The 18,836-nt window shown below is 39.5% G+C and overlaps 1 protein-coding gene and 1 long non-coding RNA gene across 7 annotated transcripts in view; one reads left to right on the plus strand and one right to left on the minus strand.

Moving 5' to 3' along the window:
* LOC138761610 (uncharacterized) overlaps nt 1–18,638 on the minus strand; it is a 33,571-nt gene extending 14,933 nt beyond the window's left edge. For both annotated transcript variants that reach the window (XR_011356394.1, XR_011356395.1), the window contains exon 1: nt 18,519–18,638. This is a non-coding gene — a long non-coding RNA (uncharacterized lncRNA). The remainder of the gene's footprint in view (nt 1–18,518) is intronic.
* prpf4 (pre-mRNA splicing tri-snRNP complex factor PRPF4) overlaps nt 1–18,836 on the plus strand; it is a 67,296-nt gene that overhangs the window by 18,406 nt on the left and 30,054 nt on the right. For all 5 annotated transcript variants that reach the window (XM_069933867.1, XM_069933852.1, XM_069933845.1 and 2 more), the window contains exons 8-11: nt 9,626–9,684; nt 12,211–12,334; nt 13,981–14,070; nt 14,495–14,617. In XM_069933867.1, coding sequence (XP_069789968.1) covers nt 9,626–9,684; nt 12,211–12,334; nt 13,981–14,070; nt 14,495–14,617 — 396 coding nt within the window. The remainder of the gene's footprint in view (nt 1–9,625; nt 9,685–12,210; nt 12,335–13,980; nt 14,071–14,494; nt 14,618–18,836) is intronic.

An 18,836-nucleotide genomic window follows, 5' to 3' on the forward strand; every position in this document is an offset into this window, starting at 1 on the left:
TGAATCAGTGAAAGTTAGCAAGCGGGACCAACAAACAGAAGGCAAACAGCAGTTTGGCCTTTATTGCAAAAGGGTTGGAGTTTAAGAATAGAGTGGTTTTGTTGCAGTTGTATTGGGTGTTGGTGAGGTCACACTTGGAAAACTGCAGAGTTTTTGTCCAGTTGTTTGGTCTAGACAAGTTGGCCTTGTGGGCCTGTTTCCATGATGCGAGAGTGAGTTATCTAAGTAAAGGTACATTAAAACTCCTGGTATCTGGCACCTATGGGGATTGGTAGATGCCAGATAAATGAATTTTCGAGTTGCTTGAGATTGCATTTTGCATGTTCCATGATTGATGAACTAATGGTAAGGTAAGCCAATTTTAAGCTTCTGTATTTTTTACCTTTTTATTTTGTCACTTTTTTTTGTTGGTTGTTTGAGGCTGCCGGTTGCTTGAATTCTGGATAACAGAGGTTTTACTGAAGTAGCATTGGAGGCAACCCAAAGGAGAGTCGCAAGGCTAATTCCTAGGATGAGAAGGTTGTCCTATCAAGAAAGATAGGCAATTTGGCAGGTTTAAACAATTGTTGTCAATTTTTTTTCCCAACAGCCCCACGCCCCCCAACATCCTCCATAGATGCTGGTTGACCCACAGGGCTCCCCGACCAGATTGTATTTTGTTTTGCTCCAGATTCCAAAAATGAATCTGCATTACTTGTTTTCTGAGGAGGCTTGAAAAGATACCTGTTATGATGTTTTCAATATGAGAGAGTCACGAACAAAGATACATAGCTAACAAAGTAAGGGGCTGGTCATTTGAAATGAGGTGCGTAGAAGCTTCTTCTTAGAGAGCCGTGCATCTCTGGAAGTCTGTGCCCTCAGAGCTGATGGAGATCAGATGTACAAGGTGGAAATAGATAAATGATTGAAAGATTAATGAATTGAAGAGTTATGGGAAACTAGTACAAAAGAGGAATTGAGGCCAGCATTGATCAGCCATGATTGCAGGTTGCAGTGGTCTGGTAGTCTAATTTTATTTAACACAGGGGATCACTTCTCCCTTTTTATAGATCAGTTTATATCGAGCCCTCATTTTCTCCCCATTCCCTTCCTCTCCTCCACCTTTCATCCTCCCTCCCACAAAGAAAGACATATATCAGTTACTGAAGATAACAATGCAAATACACTTTAAAAAAAGGTGGGGGTGGGGTGCCAGCCAGAGGTCTGACTTATTTCCTCATTCTTAACATTCCTGGACTTGTTCGAGTCCATTGTGTGGACCTATTGTCCACTGTTTCCTTTTGAGAGAGGCATTGGGAGGGTTAATCACACTTGGCCCTCAATGTATCACAAGTATGGCTGCCACACCTTAATGAATGTGTCATGTCTCTCTCTTTCTCTCTCTCAAGTTATAAGTAATTCTCTCCTAGGGAAAACAGCTCTGCATCTCTGCATTCCATCGCGTTATGCTTACCTGAGAGTCAGATTTTCAGGTTGCCATTATGCATCTTCTGGCCACCACCTAGGCAACTTTTATAAATTGAATTTGGAGTTTGGACAACCTTGGACTCTTGTCCATAATATCCCCCAAAAGGAACATAACTGAATCCTGTGAATACTCCACCCCTGTCATTTTTTCCAAAATGTCCCCCAGTTCTATCCAGAAGGGACTCACCTCATCTGCCAAGACAATATCTTATGGGCTCTTTCCCCTGGTACCTTTGGACTCAATATTGCATTTTCGATTTTATATGTTTGCATGGTATTGTTCTTGAGCTTTTTATTTATTAACGTTCTGTATTCTTTCTCAGAGTCTGACTTTTGATACTCCTTTTCCAATTGAGTTATTTCCTGTTCCAATTTATTAACTTCATTCATATTCTCTCAGATAAGCTTTTATTATATCCATAACAGAAAAATGTTGGCAGTGGAAGTACAGTTTGTCTTGCAAAATATTTCTATTTGAGCTGTGATTAAAGTACAAAATTCCGGATTTTTCAATAGCCAACTGTATGCTGTAGCTTGTTTTTCAGGCATGACAATAGTTAAAGTCAAAGGCAAATGATCTGATAATAGCCTTGCCGTGTACTCGGTTTCTACAATTCTGCCTCTAGCTGGGCCGAGGCTAGAAACAAGTTAATTCTGGTGTAAGAATCATGTTGTTTTGAGTAGAATGAGTAATTCCTTTCACTTAGATGCCAACGTTGCCAAGCGTCTACCAGATTTAACTCTTTTATGAGGGCTGGAATTGTTATTGCCACCTTGGTTCTTGTCACTTTTTTCAGAGATTTATCCAATACTGGATCCAGGCAAAAATTAAAATCCCCTCCAGTTAAGACATTTTCCCGCCCTTCTGCCAAGTGTAAAAAGACATTTTGGATCATTTTTTCATTGTCAAAATTGGGGGAATATATATTCATTAGTGTCCAGGTTTCCAAATATATTTGATAGTGTACCATTACAAGACTTCCACTGTTAGATCTATGATTGTGTCTTCTACCCTTACTGAAACTTTTTTCCCTATTAAAATGGCTACTCTCCATCACATGTCCCACCCAACCCATTTTTAATTTTTGATGTTCATTGCTTGTAAGATGGATCTCTTGTGAAAAGGACACATTTACCAGCATTTTTTTAAACATTTGCCAAGATTCTCTTCCTCTTCACCCACCCATTTAAACTATTGACATTGAAGCTCAGGAACTTAACTGTTTCCTCCGTTGCCTTGGTACTCTTTCTCCAGATTCCCACCCTTTATCTCTCTCTCAAAACATTTGTTCCTCACTCTGTCCATAATGTTCGTCCTATTGGCTTTCCTGGCCAACTACATTCAAAATAAATCCTGAAAAACTAAAACTTGGAGTTTGCACATTGCACCTGTCTTCTCATCTCACCACCCTCTCAGTCATTCTGGAGCTCGTTTTTTTTATGTACAGAAGCAATGTTTTTGATAAATGAAGTGTAGTATTTATTTCTGTAGATTTGCATTATTTATACCCAATTATTTATGATAATTTTCCTTTAATTCTTTTTCTTACCATCTCCCTTAGGAGTATTTTTAGGCAGCAGTTAAATTATTTACATATTCTAGTACCTATTTGGCCTCCGTTTAAAAAAAAATTATTCCACCCCCCACTCCCCAGATAAAAATGCCTTCAGAGTTGCTGGGTACAATATTAGACCCAATTCCCTTGTTTCTTAGGACTTTATTTAACTGGGTCAAACACTTTGTGCTTTCTTAATTTCTCCCATTTCCTTTGATAAATCTTTTAAAACTTTCTTTATTCTGTTTTCAGAAGCCTCCACCACAGCTTCCATCATTCCTTTAATAATCCTCATGAAAGTTTTTAGTCCCTCTCTTTCTTTCAGTCCTGCTTTTCTTTTCTTCTCTGTCAGTGATGTCATCCTCTTCCTCAGCGTTGCTCCCCGCACTGCTGCTTCCCGGTGCCTCCACCTCTGGCTTGAGTCATCTATGTCACCGCTTTGTCTCCACTGCTCTTTACAAGGTTTTCCCCACTCTGCAGGTAGGGTCACTTTTGTGGTGCTGCCTGCACCTTTTCCCTGTCCCTCTCAGTCTTTTGGCACAGGATGGTTATCTTCCATGTCTCCCTTCACCCTGCCGCCACTCCCGATGCTAATGTTGCTTTCCACCTTTCCCTTTGCACGTGGGGCTCACTCTGTAGCGCCAGCATCGCTTCCTTTCCAGTAGTGTCTGCGCTCTTTCCCGAGGCCATCAGTGTGCATCATCCAATGCCTTCAGGGTCTTGGGCAGGTGATCTATGTGGCCCATTTACCTGCAAGGTAGGTCACGATTCCAACATTTTTTTCCCCTGCTTCTGGATACATTGGGCAGGCTCCACCATCTTCCCCTCCATGAGGCTGCTGTCCTTGATCCTTGCATGGTACTGAAGTCAAGATTTAAAGCAATCTTTTTGTCCTTCTCCTTTGCTGTGGTGTTTCTCTATTTTTTTCAATATTCTTTTTTTTAAGTTCTAAAGTCTTCTTTGGCTGTCTTTCCCTCAAATTCACTCTGTTTTTCGCTCTTACTCCTTCCTCAGCATCATGTGATCTCCCCCGGTAGTCTACTTCAAAAGATATAGGAACAGAAGAAGGCCAATTGGCCTGTCGAGTCTGCTCTGCTATTTAATCAGCCCCACTCCCCAGCCTTCTCTCTGTAACCCTTGATGCCCTGACTAATCAGTCTGTCTTAAATACACCCAATGACCTTGCTTCCACTCCCACCTGTGGCAACAAGTTCCACAGATTCACGACCCTCTACTAAAGAAATTCCTCCACATTTCTGTTTTAATTGATGCCCTTTTATCCTGAAATTGTGGCCTCTTATCCTAGACTCCCCTACCATGGGAAACATCTACTCTGTCCAGGCCTTTCAGCATTCAAAATGCTTTTATGAGGTTCTACCTCATCCTTTTTGTATTCCAATGAGTACAGTCCAAGAGCCAACAAACGTTCCTTGAATGCTAAACTTTTCATTCCTGATATCATTCCTGTAAATTTTCTCTGAACCCTCTCCAATGTTAGCAGGTCCTTTCTTTCAAGTAAGGCGCCCAAAGCTAGACACAGTCCTCCAAGTGAGGTCTCAGCAGCGCTCTACAGAGTCTCAACATTATAACCCTGCTCTTGTATGCTATTTCCTCTTGAAACGAATGCCAACATTGCATTCACTTTCTTCTTTGCTGACTCAACCTGGATATTAATCATTAGGGTATCCTGCACAAGGTCTCCCAAATCACTTTGCACCTCCAAATTTTTAATTTTCTCCCCATCTGAATTATTATTAATTAATTACTCCTGCCCCTACTACACCATCTCTACTTTGGTGATACAAAGTCAGACTAGGCAAGGGTTTTGAGGAGTGTGTGTGCTCTGTCCGCAATGGGCTATAGAATCATGGAACCATACTGCACTTCTAAGGCCTGTTTCCAAACTCTGATTCAGATTTATATTTAGAGAACATCAATGATTCTTTTTCCTGTGGGTGAGACAGAATTACCACTTAATGGTAGTGTAAAAAAAAACCTTCACAATACACACATGTAAACAAGTAATGTAAATAACTGACTGTGGTATACAGGGAGGAAAAAACACAATAAAATGTAAATTTAAGAGTCCTTAAATGAGTCCCTGATTGAGTTTATTGGAGGGGTAGCAATTGTCCCTGAACCTGGTGGTGCTCCTCTTATGCCATCTACACCTCTTTCCAGAGTGTGTGCTGGGTGATCGCTGCTGTTCTTCAACATTCATGTTCCCCGTAGATATTCTCGATGGTGGGGAGGTTTTTGCCTGTGACATCCTGGGCTGTGTTCACTACCTTTTGCAGGGCTTTGGATTCATACCAGATGGTGATGCAGCTGGTCAGCACACTTTCCATCACACATCTGTAGGAATTTGCGTTTGCAGTGTTTCATATTTTATTTTTTATTTTTTTGTCCACCAATTCTCTTCTTTTTGTTGTATCTTCCCATGTTGCTAGTTCTTTTTCTGTACTTACTATTTCCCTTTCCAGCTGTTCTATTTCCCGATTGTAGTCCTCCTTCATCTTAGTTACATAACTTATTATCTGCCCTCTGATGAAGGCTTTCATTGTATCCCATAATATAAATTTGTCTTTCACTGATTCCTTATTTATTTCAAAGTACATTTTAATTTGTCACTCAATAAATTCTCTAAAATCCTGTCTTTTAAGTAGCATGGAGTTTAATCTCCATCTATATGTTCTTGTTGGGATGTCCTCCAGTTCTTTTGCTAATAACAGGGGTGAGTGATCAGATAACAATCTAGCTTTATATTCCGTTTTCCTAACTCTTCCTTGGATATGGGCTGACAACAGGAACAGGTCAATCCTTGAGTATGTTTTATGTCTATTAGAATAATATGAGTATTCCTTCTCCTTTGGGTGTTGTCTCCTCCATATATCCAAAAGTTGCATTTCCTGCAATTATTTAACCATAAATTTGGCTACTTTGTTCTTTCTGCTAGTCTTTTGTCCAGTTTTATCCATCTTTGAATCCAAATTAAGGTTAAAGTGCCCTCCTATCAATATATTCCCCTGCGTATCTAAAATCTTTAAAAAAATATCTTGCATAAACATTATATATCTCCCTGCTGGATCTATTATTTCCTCCTCAATTTTGATTGGTACATTTTTATTGATTAATATAGCTACACCTCTGGCTTTTGAGTTATATGATGCTGCCGTTATGTGCCCTACCCAGTCTCTACTTAATTTCTTGTGTTCCACTTCATTTAGATGTGTTTCCTGCACAAATGCTATATCTATTTTTAATTTTTTCAGTAAATTTAATAGCCTTTTCCTTTTGATTTATTTATGTATTCCGTTAATATTTGTAGTCATATAGTTCAACATGGCCATCTCATACTTTGATTACATCTCATTTCTGCTTCCTCACCACCACCTTTCCCCTTTTCCCCATTTCCATTTCTCAGTTTTCTTTTTTTGAATGCACTGTATGACAACACTTCTAAAACATAAAATATTTCAACCATCCCCACATCTAAAATGGGCAACCAGAACTCCCCTCTCCATTCGGACTGCGAACCCATTCGCAAGTGTCAACTGATTTCGCAGTGACTGTTATTCTCTCCCACCCAACCCCCTCCAGAAAAGACTTTTATCTTCACATTACAACAAAGCTCCCCTCTTTTCTTCTCTTTTTCTTTTTCTTTATTTATTTATTTATTCATCTATTTATTTATTTAACCCCTCCTTTTTTCCCCCTTCTCCCTTACTTCCCTTTTCTTCCCTCCTTTAGCTCTTACTTATACATTATTTTTACTTCTTTATATGTAGTTTGTCGTTATATCTCTTCATCTCTCTTTCTGTCTTGCAGGCATTCTGCAAATTCTCGTGCTTTCTCCGGGTCCGAGAACAGTCTGTTTTGCTGCCCCGGGATAACTATTTTAAGCACCACTGGATATCTTAACATAAATTTATAGCCTTTCTTCCATAGGATCATTTTTGCTGTGTAAAACTCCTTCCTATTCTTTAGGAGCTCAAAACTTTGGGTAGAAAAAAAAATTTTGAACTTTGTATTCCAGTGGTTTTTTGTCTTCTCTAATTTTATCATTGCCTTCTCCAATATATTTTCTCTTGTCGTGTATCTCAGCAATTTTGCTAAAACGGATCTTGGTTTTTGTTGTGACTGTGGTTTTGGGGCTAATGTTCTGTGTACCCTTTCTATTTCCATTCCTTCCTGCATTTCTGGCATTCCCAGGACTTTTGGGATCCATTCTTTTTTAAATTCTTTCATATCTTTGCCTTCTTCATCTTCCTTAAGGTCCACTAGCTTTATATTGTTTTGCCTACTATAGTTTTCCATTATATCCATCTTCTGAGCTAACAACCCCTGTCTTTCTTTAACTTTTTTGTCACTTTCTTCCAATTTTCTTTTTAAGTTGTTCACTTCCATTTCTATCGCGATTACACATTCTTCCACATTTTCTAATCTTTTCCCTACATCTGTTATGACCAGCTCTATTCTACTCACTTTTTCTTCTGTACTTTTCATTTTTTTCTTTTCATTTCACTAAATTCTAGTGTCAGCCATTCTTTTAATGCTTTCATTTGTTCTTGAAATTTTTTAAAATCTATGTACTGTCCATTCATTTTACCTCCTATTCCTCTGTGCAGAGCTTGGTGTTCTCCTTCTTCTTCTTCTGTGTCTGCTCTTGGGTTTGTGTCTTCTATTTCTCTTCCTTGTATCTGTGTCTCTTCTGACGTTCTTGTTGAGCTGCTTGGCTCAGTTTGTTGGGTATTTTTTTTCCATTGTTTCCTGATGTTGGTCCTCTTCTTCTGGGCTGGTTATCTGTTGTGTCTCTAGTTTCCTTTTTTCTTTCTCACCCCTCCCGTTCCCGTTGCTTTCTTTATCTTCCAGCTGGGAGCCCTGCTGTCAGGCCTCTCTCAGCTGGTTAGTTTCTTATGTTTGTGAAGGAATTGTTGATGTAATTTCACCAATTTTTTTTTCTTTTTTTTTAAATGTTTACATGTATACAAGATGATTTGTTAGGTGCTTTCCTTTAAAAAATTTCTGTAAGTTTACATGTTAAATTCAATAAAAATATTTAAAAAAGAAAAGAAAGAAAATAGATAGAAATTTGCCTTCTGCCCTCTTGTCTTATGTGGTCCAATGAATATGACACAATGCACAAAAGTGCTGGAGAAACTCATCAGGTCACACAGCTCTATTGAAAGCAAAGGTGTATAATCAATGTTTCATGCCTGAGCCCTTCATCAGAGTGTGGGCAGAAAATAGGCAGATGCCTTAATAAAAAGTGGGGGAGGAGTATAAAAGGGGAAGAGAGAGGAGCACAGGCCAACAGTCAAGAGGTCATCAGTGGATAAGGGAGAGAGGGCAGAGAGAAGAAAGCTGAGAAGTGAGAGGGGAAATGGGTACTTCCTCTGAGTACCAATTCTCCAGCACTTTTATGGTATTGCACTACAATCACAATGTTTACAGACTTTCCTTTTTAACTGCTCCTGTTAATACTTGCCCTCTCCCATCTTCAATCTTGTTGCATTAATTAGCATTTTATCATATTTGATTTAAGTAACCTGGGATTCATGGATAGAACAAAAAATAAAGCTAGTTTGTGTTGTCTACACACTCTAATACCCAGTTTCATTTCACTTCAGGATTTTTTGCTGCATTTACACCTCCTCTGCGTACAATGATTCTGTGGCATGTCAGTTTTATATTCCCCACTTTCTCCATCTAAAACTAACTATGCCAATCAGCATACTGCGTGCTTTGCAGTTTTACTAAGAATAATATATAAAATGTATATTGACAAATTAACGGCACAAAGTCTAACAATAAGTCCACCAATTACTTTCACTAACTACTCCAGCACTCACCCCTTCATTGAATCAACACACTGAATCCGAATCAAAATTTATGTCATGAACGTCATGAAATTTGTGTTTTGCGGCAGCATCATGGTGCAAAATTGCTATAAATTACATTTACATATTAGTGCAAAAGAAGAGAAAATGAGGTAGTGTCTTTGGTTCATTTTCCATTCAGAAATCTGCTGGCAGAGGGGAAGAAGCTCTATCTGTATCATTGGGTGTTCATCTTCAGGCTCCTGTAGCTCCTTCCTGACAGTAGCATTGAGAAGAGGACACAGCCTGGGTGGTGAGGGTCCTTGAAGATAAAGGTTGCTTTCTGAGACACCACCTCTTGTAGGTATCCTCAATGGAGTGAAGGCAGGTGCCCATGGAGCTGGTTCTTTTCCTGACCTGTCCATTGGCACCTCCATGTCAGGTGGATAGAACATAGTTTTAAAAGCTTCTAACCTTTGAGAGGCAGCACATAAACCTTTATACCCACTAAGTCCATCAACTATCCATTTTTACATTAATTCTGTTGCAAAGTAATTTTAATCTCTCCACATTCCCACCAACTTCTCCCCACTCATCTGCAATCCAGGGATAATTTACAGTGGCCAGTTAACCTGCCATTATGCACATAATTTTGGGATGTTGGAGGAAACCAAAATATCTGGAGGAAACCCACCCAGTCATTGGGAGAATGTTTCAGTTCCATTTAATTTCTGTGTTATTTGATTGGAATGTATGCTAACATTTGGTGTTATTTATTCACAGGAGTGGATTATGTAAATTGTGGGATATTCCTGACTGCAGCCTTATCCGCACACTAAGAGGTAAAATGCTCACATACTACAAACTCTTTCTTTCTTTTCTTTGGCTTGGCTTCACGGACGAAGATTTATGGAGGGGTATGTCCACGTCTGCTGCAGGCTCGTTGGTGACTGACAAGTCTGATGTGGGACAGGCAGGCACGGTTGCAGCAGTTGCAAGGGAAAATTGGTTGGTTGGGGTTGGGTGTTGGGTTTTTCCTCCTTTGTTTTTTGTCAGTGAGGTGGGCTCTGCGGTCTTCTTCAAAGGAGGTTGCTGCCCGCCGAACTGTGAGGCGCCAAGATGCAAGGTTGGAGGCGATATCAGCCCACTGGCGGAGGTCAATGTGGCAGGCACCAAGAGATTTCTTTAAGCAGTCCTTGTACCTCTTCTTTGGTACACCTCTGTCTCGGTGGCCAGTGGAGAGCTCGCCATATAACATTCTGGAGACGTGACCCACAAAAGAGTCTGGAAAAACAACCACCTGAAGAAACACACAAAGATCAGCGTGTACAGAGCCGTTGTCATACCCACGCTTCTGTTCGGCTCCAAATCATGGGTCCTCTACCGGCATCACCTACGCCTCCTAGAACGCTTCCATCAGCGCTGTCTCCGCTCCATCCTCAACATTCATCACCAACATCGAAGTACTCGAGCTGGCAGAGTCCACAAGCATTGAATGCACGCTGCTGAAGACCCAACTACAAACTTGTGTCCCACAAAATCCCAAGATCATTTCTAGATGAGGAAGGTCTTGCTCTTAGATGGATTTAGAAGTTTTCTGTCGCAGTATCTCTTTGTTTCTGGTTGATTCCAGATACTCTGTATGAAGAATGCAGAGACAACAGTTTCCAATGGCAAGGCACTTTTTAATGTTCATGGCACCTCACAGGAGGATTATCAAACAAACAATTGTTGCTGTACCATAAAAATTTGGATGTGGATGACCAATAACAACACAAATATTAGGCTTTATGGAACACCTTAAAAGAGTGGAGGGTTTAATGGAGGAATTTCCAAGTGTAACAACTCTGTACATGAAGGCATATCTATTAATGAACTAACAAAGAATTATTTCTTCAGCAACAAATTAACTTTTAAAATTACTTCCATGATAACAATGTCTATCAAGGAGAAGAGTCTCACCTGTGTATCAAGGAGATGAGTCTCACCTCATCCAATAACCCACCAGGGCTAAATGGCCATTTAATGAACATATTTGCACTTAATATTAGTAATAATCCAGATGACTTGTTCTGGTAATGTTTGTAATACATTTATCAATATGGAAATTGTTCAAGATACAATTTATTATCATAGTTTAGCAAATGCTCAGGCAGCGCTCCTGAAATGAAGTGCGCCCACACAGCACGGGGGTGAACCAGTAATTGCTTTATTTAAATCTCTCACACTGCTTTAAGGGGATGACCCACTTCCTGTCTGGGGCACACTGGTCTAAGGGAGTGACATCAGCGTGCCCAGCGACACACAATCAAGAAGTGGCAACATCTCCCTGGCAACGCGTGTCGCCAAATGCAGGCTTCTCCTGAGAAGGGAAGGGGGTCCCATGCCATCTTGTCTCAACCGACTGGGGAGGCGATTCAGCCCGTCTAACCGAACAGTCACTCGGCCCGCTACAATAGCAATAAAACAATGTTCTATTACATGAAATTTCTTTTTGCCTGCTGCAAGGCAGACAGATTCACCGCTGGCAGGAATTGCCTAAGCACCTCTTACATTTCTTACAGCCAGAGAAAGAGAAGCAAAAGAGAGTTTCCCCCCCCCCCCCCGAGTCACTGAGTGTCTGTAAATTCACCTCCAGCACTTTCCCAGCTTCGCAGCCATATAGAGTTAAGACCAAACCATTGACAACCCAAGCTCCCGATCCAAACCTGACATGGTCAGGAACCCTTTGGCGCCCCCTCACATCATGGTTCTGATACCTGGTACTCCTCCAGCCAGTTCAAGCTAGTCTCCAGCCATTCACAGCCTGGCACGAGTCTCCCACCAGCAGTCTCCAGCAGCCCACAGCCTCCGCAGGTTCCTCCCTCAAGTTGCCGGCTCAATTGTATTAAACAGTGTAATTTTTGTTGTAACAGTATATTTACTTTCCCATCTTAATTCACTAAGAAGATAACTCTTCCTGCTACAAACTGGAAACATAACAGTTTTAGGATTCTCCCATTCTGTTCTTAAGGTGATATCCAGGGTGTGGTGATATTCCTCTGTCTTTTCCAAGGAAAGCACTTGTCTTAACCATCATTGTTTTTCATGGTTACATTTCCAAGATGCACTGTAGTCATGTGCAGAAAGTTGTGCATTCATCTAGTAAGTTTTCACAAGATTTTAGCATCTTTGTTTCTTGGCTTCTTCATTGTTACAAAATCTGGTGAGCCAAGTCCAGGGAGGCTCGGGGAGTCATCAAACAAGGTTATATCTGTGTCATAGAGTTGGAACTGGCCTAGATTTTCTTGAGTTAGCTTCCTTAGGATGCTGAAAGTGTCAAGATTCAGGTTAATCACTGACTGGACTTTCTTTCTTTGTGCTGGCAGGTCACAGCACAAATGTGGGTGCCATTGTATTTCATCCTCAGGCCACCATCTCGCTTGATGAAAAAGATTGTAATATGGCATCATGTGCAGCTGATGGCTCGGTGAAGCTCTGGAATTTGGAAAGGTTTGTGAAAATTAAGGGCTGATGTATAATATGCGTAAAGAGTTATATGAAGGTGAGGTGGGTGGAAGGATATTACCATTATTTTTCATATTTTGTATTTTTTTCTTTTCTTTTTTATATATCTATTTTTGTATCTTTGTATTTTTTTCTTTGTAATATTTTATAAAATTCTTAAATAAAAATTTTTTAAAAACCCAAAAAAAGTTACATGAAAATTCTGATGGATTAAGTTGTCTTTTGTATTTACCGTTTGCTGTGTAGTGTTGATATCCCACAAACAAATTTCTCATGCTATGTTGCTTGATGACTCATTTGTGAGCTTTTCTGTTGCTTTAAAATAACCTTATGCCCATTCAATTTTTTAAAAACTCAGATCTGTAGCCCACCGCTACAAAGAAACACACATAAACACACACACAGTGTGGCAGGTTAAGCTCACTCCTTTATTAGGGCTGGAAAAGCTGCTTTTATACTGTTCAAGTTCCCGCCATTTTTGCTGATTGACTGAATCAACCATAGGAATAACAATAGTGGGCGGGAACATCCATGTATACGAGTGCCCTTCTTCCCAGCCTGTTTCTGCTGAGTTAGCTGGGAAACTTGACCAATGCCATTTTAGGGCTGTTGGTCTGATGCTGCCCCAGCTTCTACCCCCGCCGGTTCGTTGCCCTGGGAGTCACTTTAGCGATCTCTGTCCGTGTCTGCTGCCGCGCGATGTGCCGGCCTGATCTCTGCAATTGCGGGCCACCACAAATCTACAATTAACAGGCTCATTTGTAAAAAGATAAGTGACTAAGAATTCAGATGAAAGATTTGTAATATCTGCTAATGTTTAATGTGTATCATGTCACATTAATCCATTGTTGTTTTTGATATAACCAAACTTCATATTAGAGTTGGAGAAGTTTGAAATAATGAGCAATGGTGTTTGTACTTTGTACAAAAAATTTGTACTTTGTAAAGTTACATGTGAGAAACTATCACATTTGTGTCAATTCTATATTAATAGCACTGTTCATTCAGCTAGTTAATACTTCCCCCTTGAGTTTGACATTGTGGCCATAGGAATTTTTATGATTAGCCTTTCATTACATTTGAATATGTTGTTTCCAGCTGGTTGAATGAATATGTTTGTTGATGTTTCCAATATGCACCAAGTCAGTGTTTATATAAAACACGTGCTATGTCAACCCACTTGTCAGCCCAAGCTCATTTGTGAGTTTTATCTACGTCTGTAGATTGTGGGTTAAAACTCTACTCCAGAGAATTGAACATATAATCTAAGGTGACAACATCTCCTGGAGATGTTGCTTTCAGAAGAGACAATGAGCAGTGCCCAGTGTCTAGGTTGGAAATAAAAGACCCCAGATTACTATTTCAGTTGAAATTTTCTCTCTGATGACCTCACCACTATTTAGCTATGAATCAGCAACTAAAATTGTTATCTTGTCGTTTATTTCATTGTTGTCACTGGAGCATTTTGTGTTCAATTTAGCTGTCATATTTCCAACAACAGTGACATCAAAAGAATTTTTTTGGCTGTACACTTTAGGACATCCAGTTGTTGTGAAAAGTGCTATAAAAATGCAAGTCTTTGTTTAATGCAAATACCCCACATATTTCTCAGTGCTTTGATTTTTTTGCAGTGATGAGCCAGTAGCCAACATTGAAGGGCATACAATGAGAGTCGCTCGAGTGGCGTGGCATCCATCAGGCAGGTTTCTAGGGACCACATGGTGAGTAACGTTAACTTTATATTTTATTTAAGTTAATATTAAGCAAAAGCATTGAATTTCAATAATTCAAAAGAAACTGAAGATCGTCCGTTCCTTGATGTTCCGTGTTTGATAGGATTTAAATACATGGAATTTAGTTTTGGCTTTGGTGTTGCTTCTGTAAATCCCAGTTCTCTTCATTTTCATATATTCACTAATGGTGTTCATGCTCTAGTCACTGTGTTTCATACACTTGCTCATTAATGCTTTGTACACAAAACAGTAGCAAAGTGTTCTATTTGTGCTAGCCTGCTAATGGTGTGTCTCTTATTCAGATTCTCATTGAGTTTTTGCACTTTTGTCATGCCACATGATTACTTCCTCATATGGCAGATAACATAGTTATTTCAGTGATGATGTTTTGACTTTTGTTTCTGTATTTTAGTTATGACCACTCCTGGCGACTGTGGGATTTGGAAGCGCAGGAAGAAATCCTGCATCAGGAAGGGCATAGCAAGGGTGTCTATGACATTGCCTTCCACCGTGATGGCTCTCTGGTGGGGACTGGGTGAGTAAGGGCACATTCTGCATACACATAGAATCTCATCCTTCAAATCATCAGGAACTGAATGCGTGCCAATATCCTGCCACATAGAATTGTACAAAACAGGCCCTTTGGCTAAATTTGTCCATGCCAACCAAGTTGGCATTAATATGCGAGACCCATTTACCTGCATTTGGTCCATATCCTTCTCAGCATTTCATATCGATATCTGTCCAAATGTCTTTTGACATCAAAATTGTACCTAATTCTTCAACTTTCATAATGTTAAGAAATTATCTGTCTGTGGTTTACCCAGTCCAATGTTTTTCAAGCACAACAAAAGAAAGCTCCCCCTTTATTGTGATGGTGTTTTCACATTCCTTGTTATGGGGAATACTCCCTGTTTAAAGAGCACATCTCCATTTCTGCTTGAAGATCAAACTGTTCAGAGCAATGAAGGGTTGCACCTAGAATGCGCAAGTAAACACTTTCAGGATGTGGATGATAATGACAGCCAGAATTTTGCAAGTACCTGAGAAGGGTGTTTTGAGGACAACTTCAAAGGCTTGTAATGAGTTAACCATGATTGTCTCAGACTGAAATCTAATTCAGACTAGACATATCCAGACCAGCAGGATGAGGTGACAGGAGGCAGTAGAATTACATTGAGTTGTTTACTGTCATGTGTGCTGAAATACAGTGAAAGGCTTTCTTTGCTTTCTATCCAGGCATGTCAACTCATAATTAAGTACATGGAAAATAAAACAAAAGTGCAGGTTGCAGTGTTACAGCTAATCAAAGAGTGCAGGTAATAATGTCACGAGAGAAGTCCAGGGTACAGAGGAAAGCATAGTTAGAACAGGCCAAGAGCATCATCAGTGAGAGGTCTATATAAGAGAATGATAACAGCAGGAAAGAAATTGTTCTTGAATCTGGAGGTTCATGTTTTCAAGCTCGTGTATGTCATGCCCGACGGAGGGGGAGCAAAGAGTGGGAAGAATCTTTTAATATGTTTACAGCTTTCTCAAGACAACAGGAGATACAGTATAGATGGAGTCAGTGGAAGGTGGTTTGTTTGCATTATGGTCTGAGTTGTCTTCACAATTTTCTGCAATTTTTGCAGTCTTGGGCATAGCCATTGAATCTTGTTAAATGATGGGGAATAGCAATAATAATGTCATGGTGCAGTTCTATAGCATGGTCAGCTACAGAAGAGCCTAGGCTTTCATGGACATGATACTGAAGATGGTAAAACATTGAGAGAGTTGAATTTTAAAAAAAAATCAAGTGTTGGAAATCTAAAGCATCAACAGCAAACTTTGGTCAGGAACCAGGTCAAGCAACACTTGTAACTAGAGAAACAAGTACGATCAGAACTGAAAAAGAGTGAAAACGTTTTAAATTGCAGAGTAGATGTGTAGAGGAAAAAGGAAATGAGTCTAAGGTTGACAATAGGGTAACCTTGATGGATCTACAGTAACCCTCACTCCTTCAAATTGATATATTAACGCAGTTTCTCTTTCGACAGGTTAACTGATCTAATGAGTAGTTTCCTACATTATGAGTTGTTACGAAGCCATATGGGATCTTGGGATTCCTATGGAAGTGCAGGAGGTGCAACACCTGTCCTTTCACTTCTACCCTTCCCACTATCCAGGGATCTAAGCACTCTTTCCAGGCGAAGTAACAATGCACTTGCGCTTCTTCCAAATTGCATTCATTTTTCATAATGTAGCCTCCTCTACAGTGGGGATACCAAATATAGATTGGGCTCTGGTCATTCTGCAGGAGAGACCCTGAATTTCTGGTTGCCTGTCTCTTTAGTTCCCCCGCCCATTCAGACTTCCTCTGTTTGTGGCCTGTACTGTTACACTGAGGCCCATCACAAGTTGGAAGAGCAAGGCCTCATCTTCCATTCAGGCACTTCACAACTGACTTTCTACCTCCACTAATTTGTTTCTCTTCCAGTTTCAATAGAAAGTCCCAGGTCAGAAGCATTAATACTTTCTCTTTCCAGATACTGTCCGACCTACTGAGTTTTTAAGTTCAGATTTCTAACATCTGCAGTTTTGTTTTTTTTTAATTGAAAAATTATTGGTAGACATATAAATACACTTCACAACAAAATTTTTATATTTATATGAAAAAAATAAATGAAACCCCACCCCCCTCCCACCCCTTCAGCCAGCTCTCTTAAGGAGAGCCAAAGAAATATATATGAAAAAAAAACTAAAAAAATAATAAAATAAATCAAAGTACTGCTAAATGCATATATTCCAAATATAATGACCACATTAACAAAAAAAGAATAATTATCATGCAAAACATAGGTAATTTTATCCATAACAATACAAACTTTCATTTCTTTTTAATTTTCATTCAGGATCTTGGGCTTCATGTCAGGAAGTATTGAATACAGAAGCAAGGAAGTTATGCAGAACCTCATAAAAAATCTAGTTAGGTCAGAGTATTGCAAGCAGTTCTGGTCATTGCACATATGTATAAAGGTCTTTGAGATGGGCTGAGAAGATTTACTAGAATGGTTACAAAGATGACAACTTCGCTACCAGGTTAGATTGGCAAAGTTGGGGTTGTTCTTCCTGAAGAGAGAGAATTGAGGGACATTTGACAGCGGTGTAGAGGTAATGATAAGTTCAGTGCAGGTAGGCAAAAAGTGCTGTTCCCACTGCATGGCAGTCCTTGGAACAGGAGTGTGGGAACAAACATCTTTTTTTAATCAGCAGTGATGACCTGGAACTTACTGCCTATGAAGATAATGTAAACAGAGATGATCGATGATTTCAAAATTAATTTAGATAGGCAATTTAAGAGGTAACTTGCAGGGTCATGGTGTTAAAATGGTGGAGTAAAATTGATTGGATTGATGTACATTGAACTAGCACGGAGTCCATTGATTAAATTGCTTGTTTCCTTTTGTTGTTGTGACTCCATGTCCAGGTACACAGTGGTTTACTTTCCTGAAGAATACCAATGTGGTTAGTAGACTTGAGAAGCCCTTTTATTGGTGCATTTGGGCAGACATTTGACAAATAAAATTTAATGCAGCGAAGGATAAATTTATGTGTTTGGGAGGAAGATAAGGCCAGTCCATGGAATTTTGGATCCTCACTTTAAACATAAGTGTAGAGAACAAACCACAAGAAAATTGTGGTTAATTTTATCATCCGAGGTTAAAATTCAGCTGAAGTTTTCCATCCTATTCTAAGCACTGGCGAAGTTGCAGAGCACATTCACTAGAATATGAGAGATGGAAGGCCTCAATTCTATGGAGCATGTATTATTATGGGTTGCACTGCCTGAAAGATGATGGAAGCAAATTCATTGATGTTTCAAACGTTAATCTGGTATATGCTTGAATGAGAAAACATTGCATTGCCCTGCAAAGAAAACATTGGATGGTCCTTCAGAGTTGGCATAGGTCCAAAGATACGAGTCCTGTGTGATTCCTTTGTCATGCATTTGTTCCCAGGAGAATTGGTTATAATCCAGGATTTGTGCAGTTTTACATGAAAATTAATGTACAAATTCAGTGTCATTGAGTACAGTATGTACTGAGCTGACATAATGCATTCTAAAATAGATTAGAACAGAAGGAGGTTGCTAAGTATAGCATAGCAACAGGAAAGAATAAAACAGTTGAGCCAAACAGGTTAATTATTATTTTGCTGATTACTCCTTCATTGTAACCTTTTGTTAATGGATATTTAGGTATCATGTGCTTTGCTTGATCAACAATGAACTATAAAGTTAGAAAATCTTGGAAAATGGTAGGGAGTACCTCCAAGTATATTGTAAAGTGTATTATAATATGTTAAGGGGAATAGGTTTCTCAGTGGCGAATGGTTTAACTGATGAGGAAATACTGCAATTAAACGTACTGCAGCCAGGAAAAATGCATACTTACCCAAGGTTTCCAGCCAAAGAGATAACTCCCATCTTAGGTTCCCCAACCAGAAGAGAGGTGGCCCATCCCTAGACTCCAGCTGGACGATCATCTTGCAGGGACTATTGGAAGTTGGGTTCATGGTGGATGATCTATGTGGTTTGATTCATGACTTCATACAAGGCATCCATGACACCAGGACATCACAAAGAACAAAGAACAAATACTTTGTTTGTTTTATGTAGGAATCCTATCTAATAAAGCTAACTTTTCTTTTCAATTAATCTTGGAATTTGAATGCAGAAAAGATTTTGATTTATAACTCCTGAATTTAAAAAA

Source organism: Narcine bancroftii, chromosome 1 (genome assembly GCF_036971445.1).
Source record: "Narcine bancroftii isolate sNarBan1 chromosome 1, sNarBan1.hap1, whole genome shotgun sequence".
Taxonomy (NCBI): Eukaryota; Metazoa; Chordata; class Chondrichthyes; order Torpediniformes; family Narcinidae; genus Narcine; species Narcine bancroftii.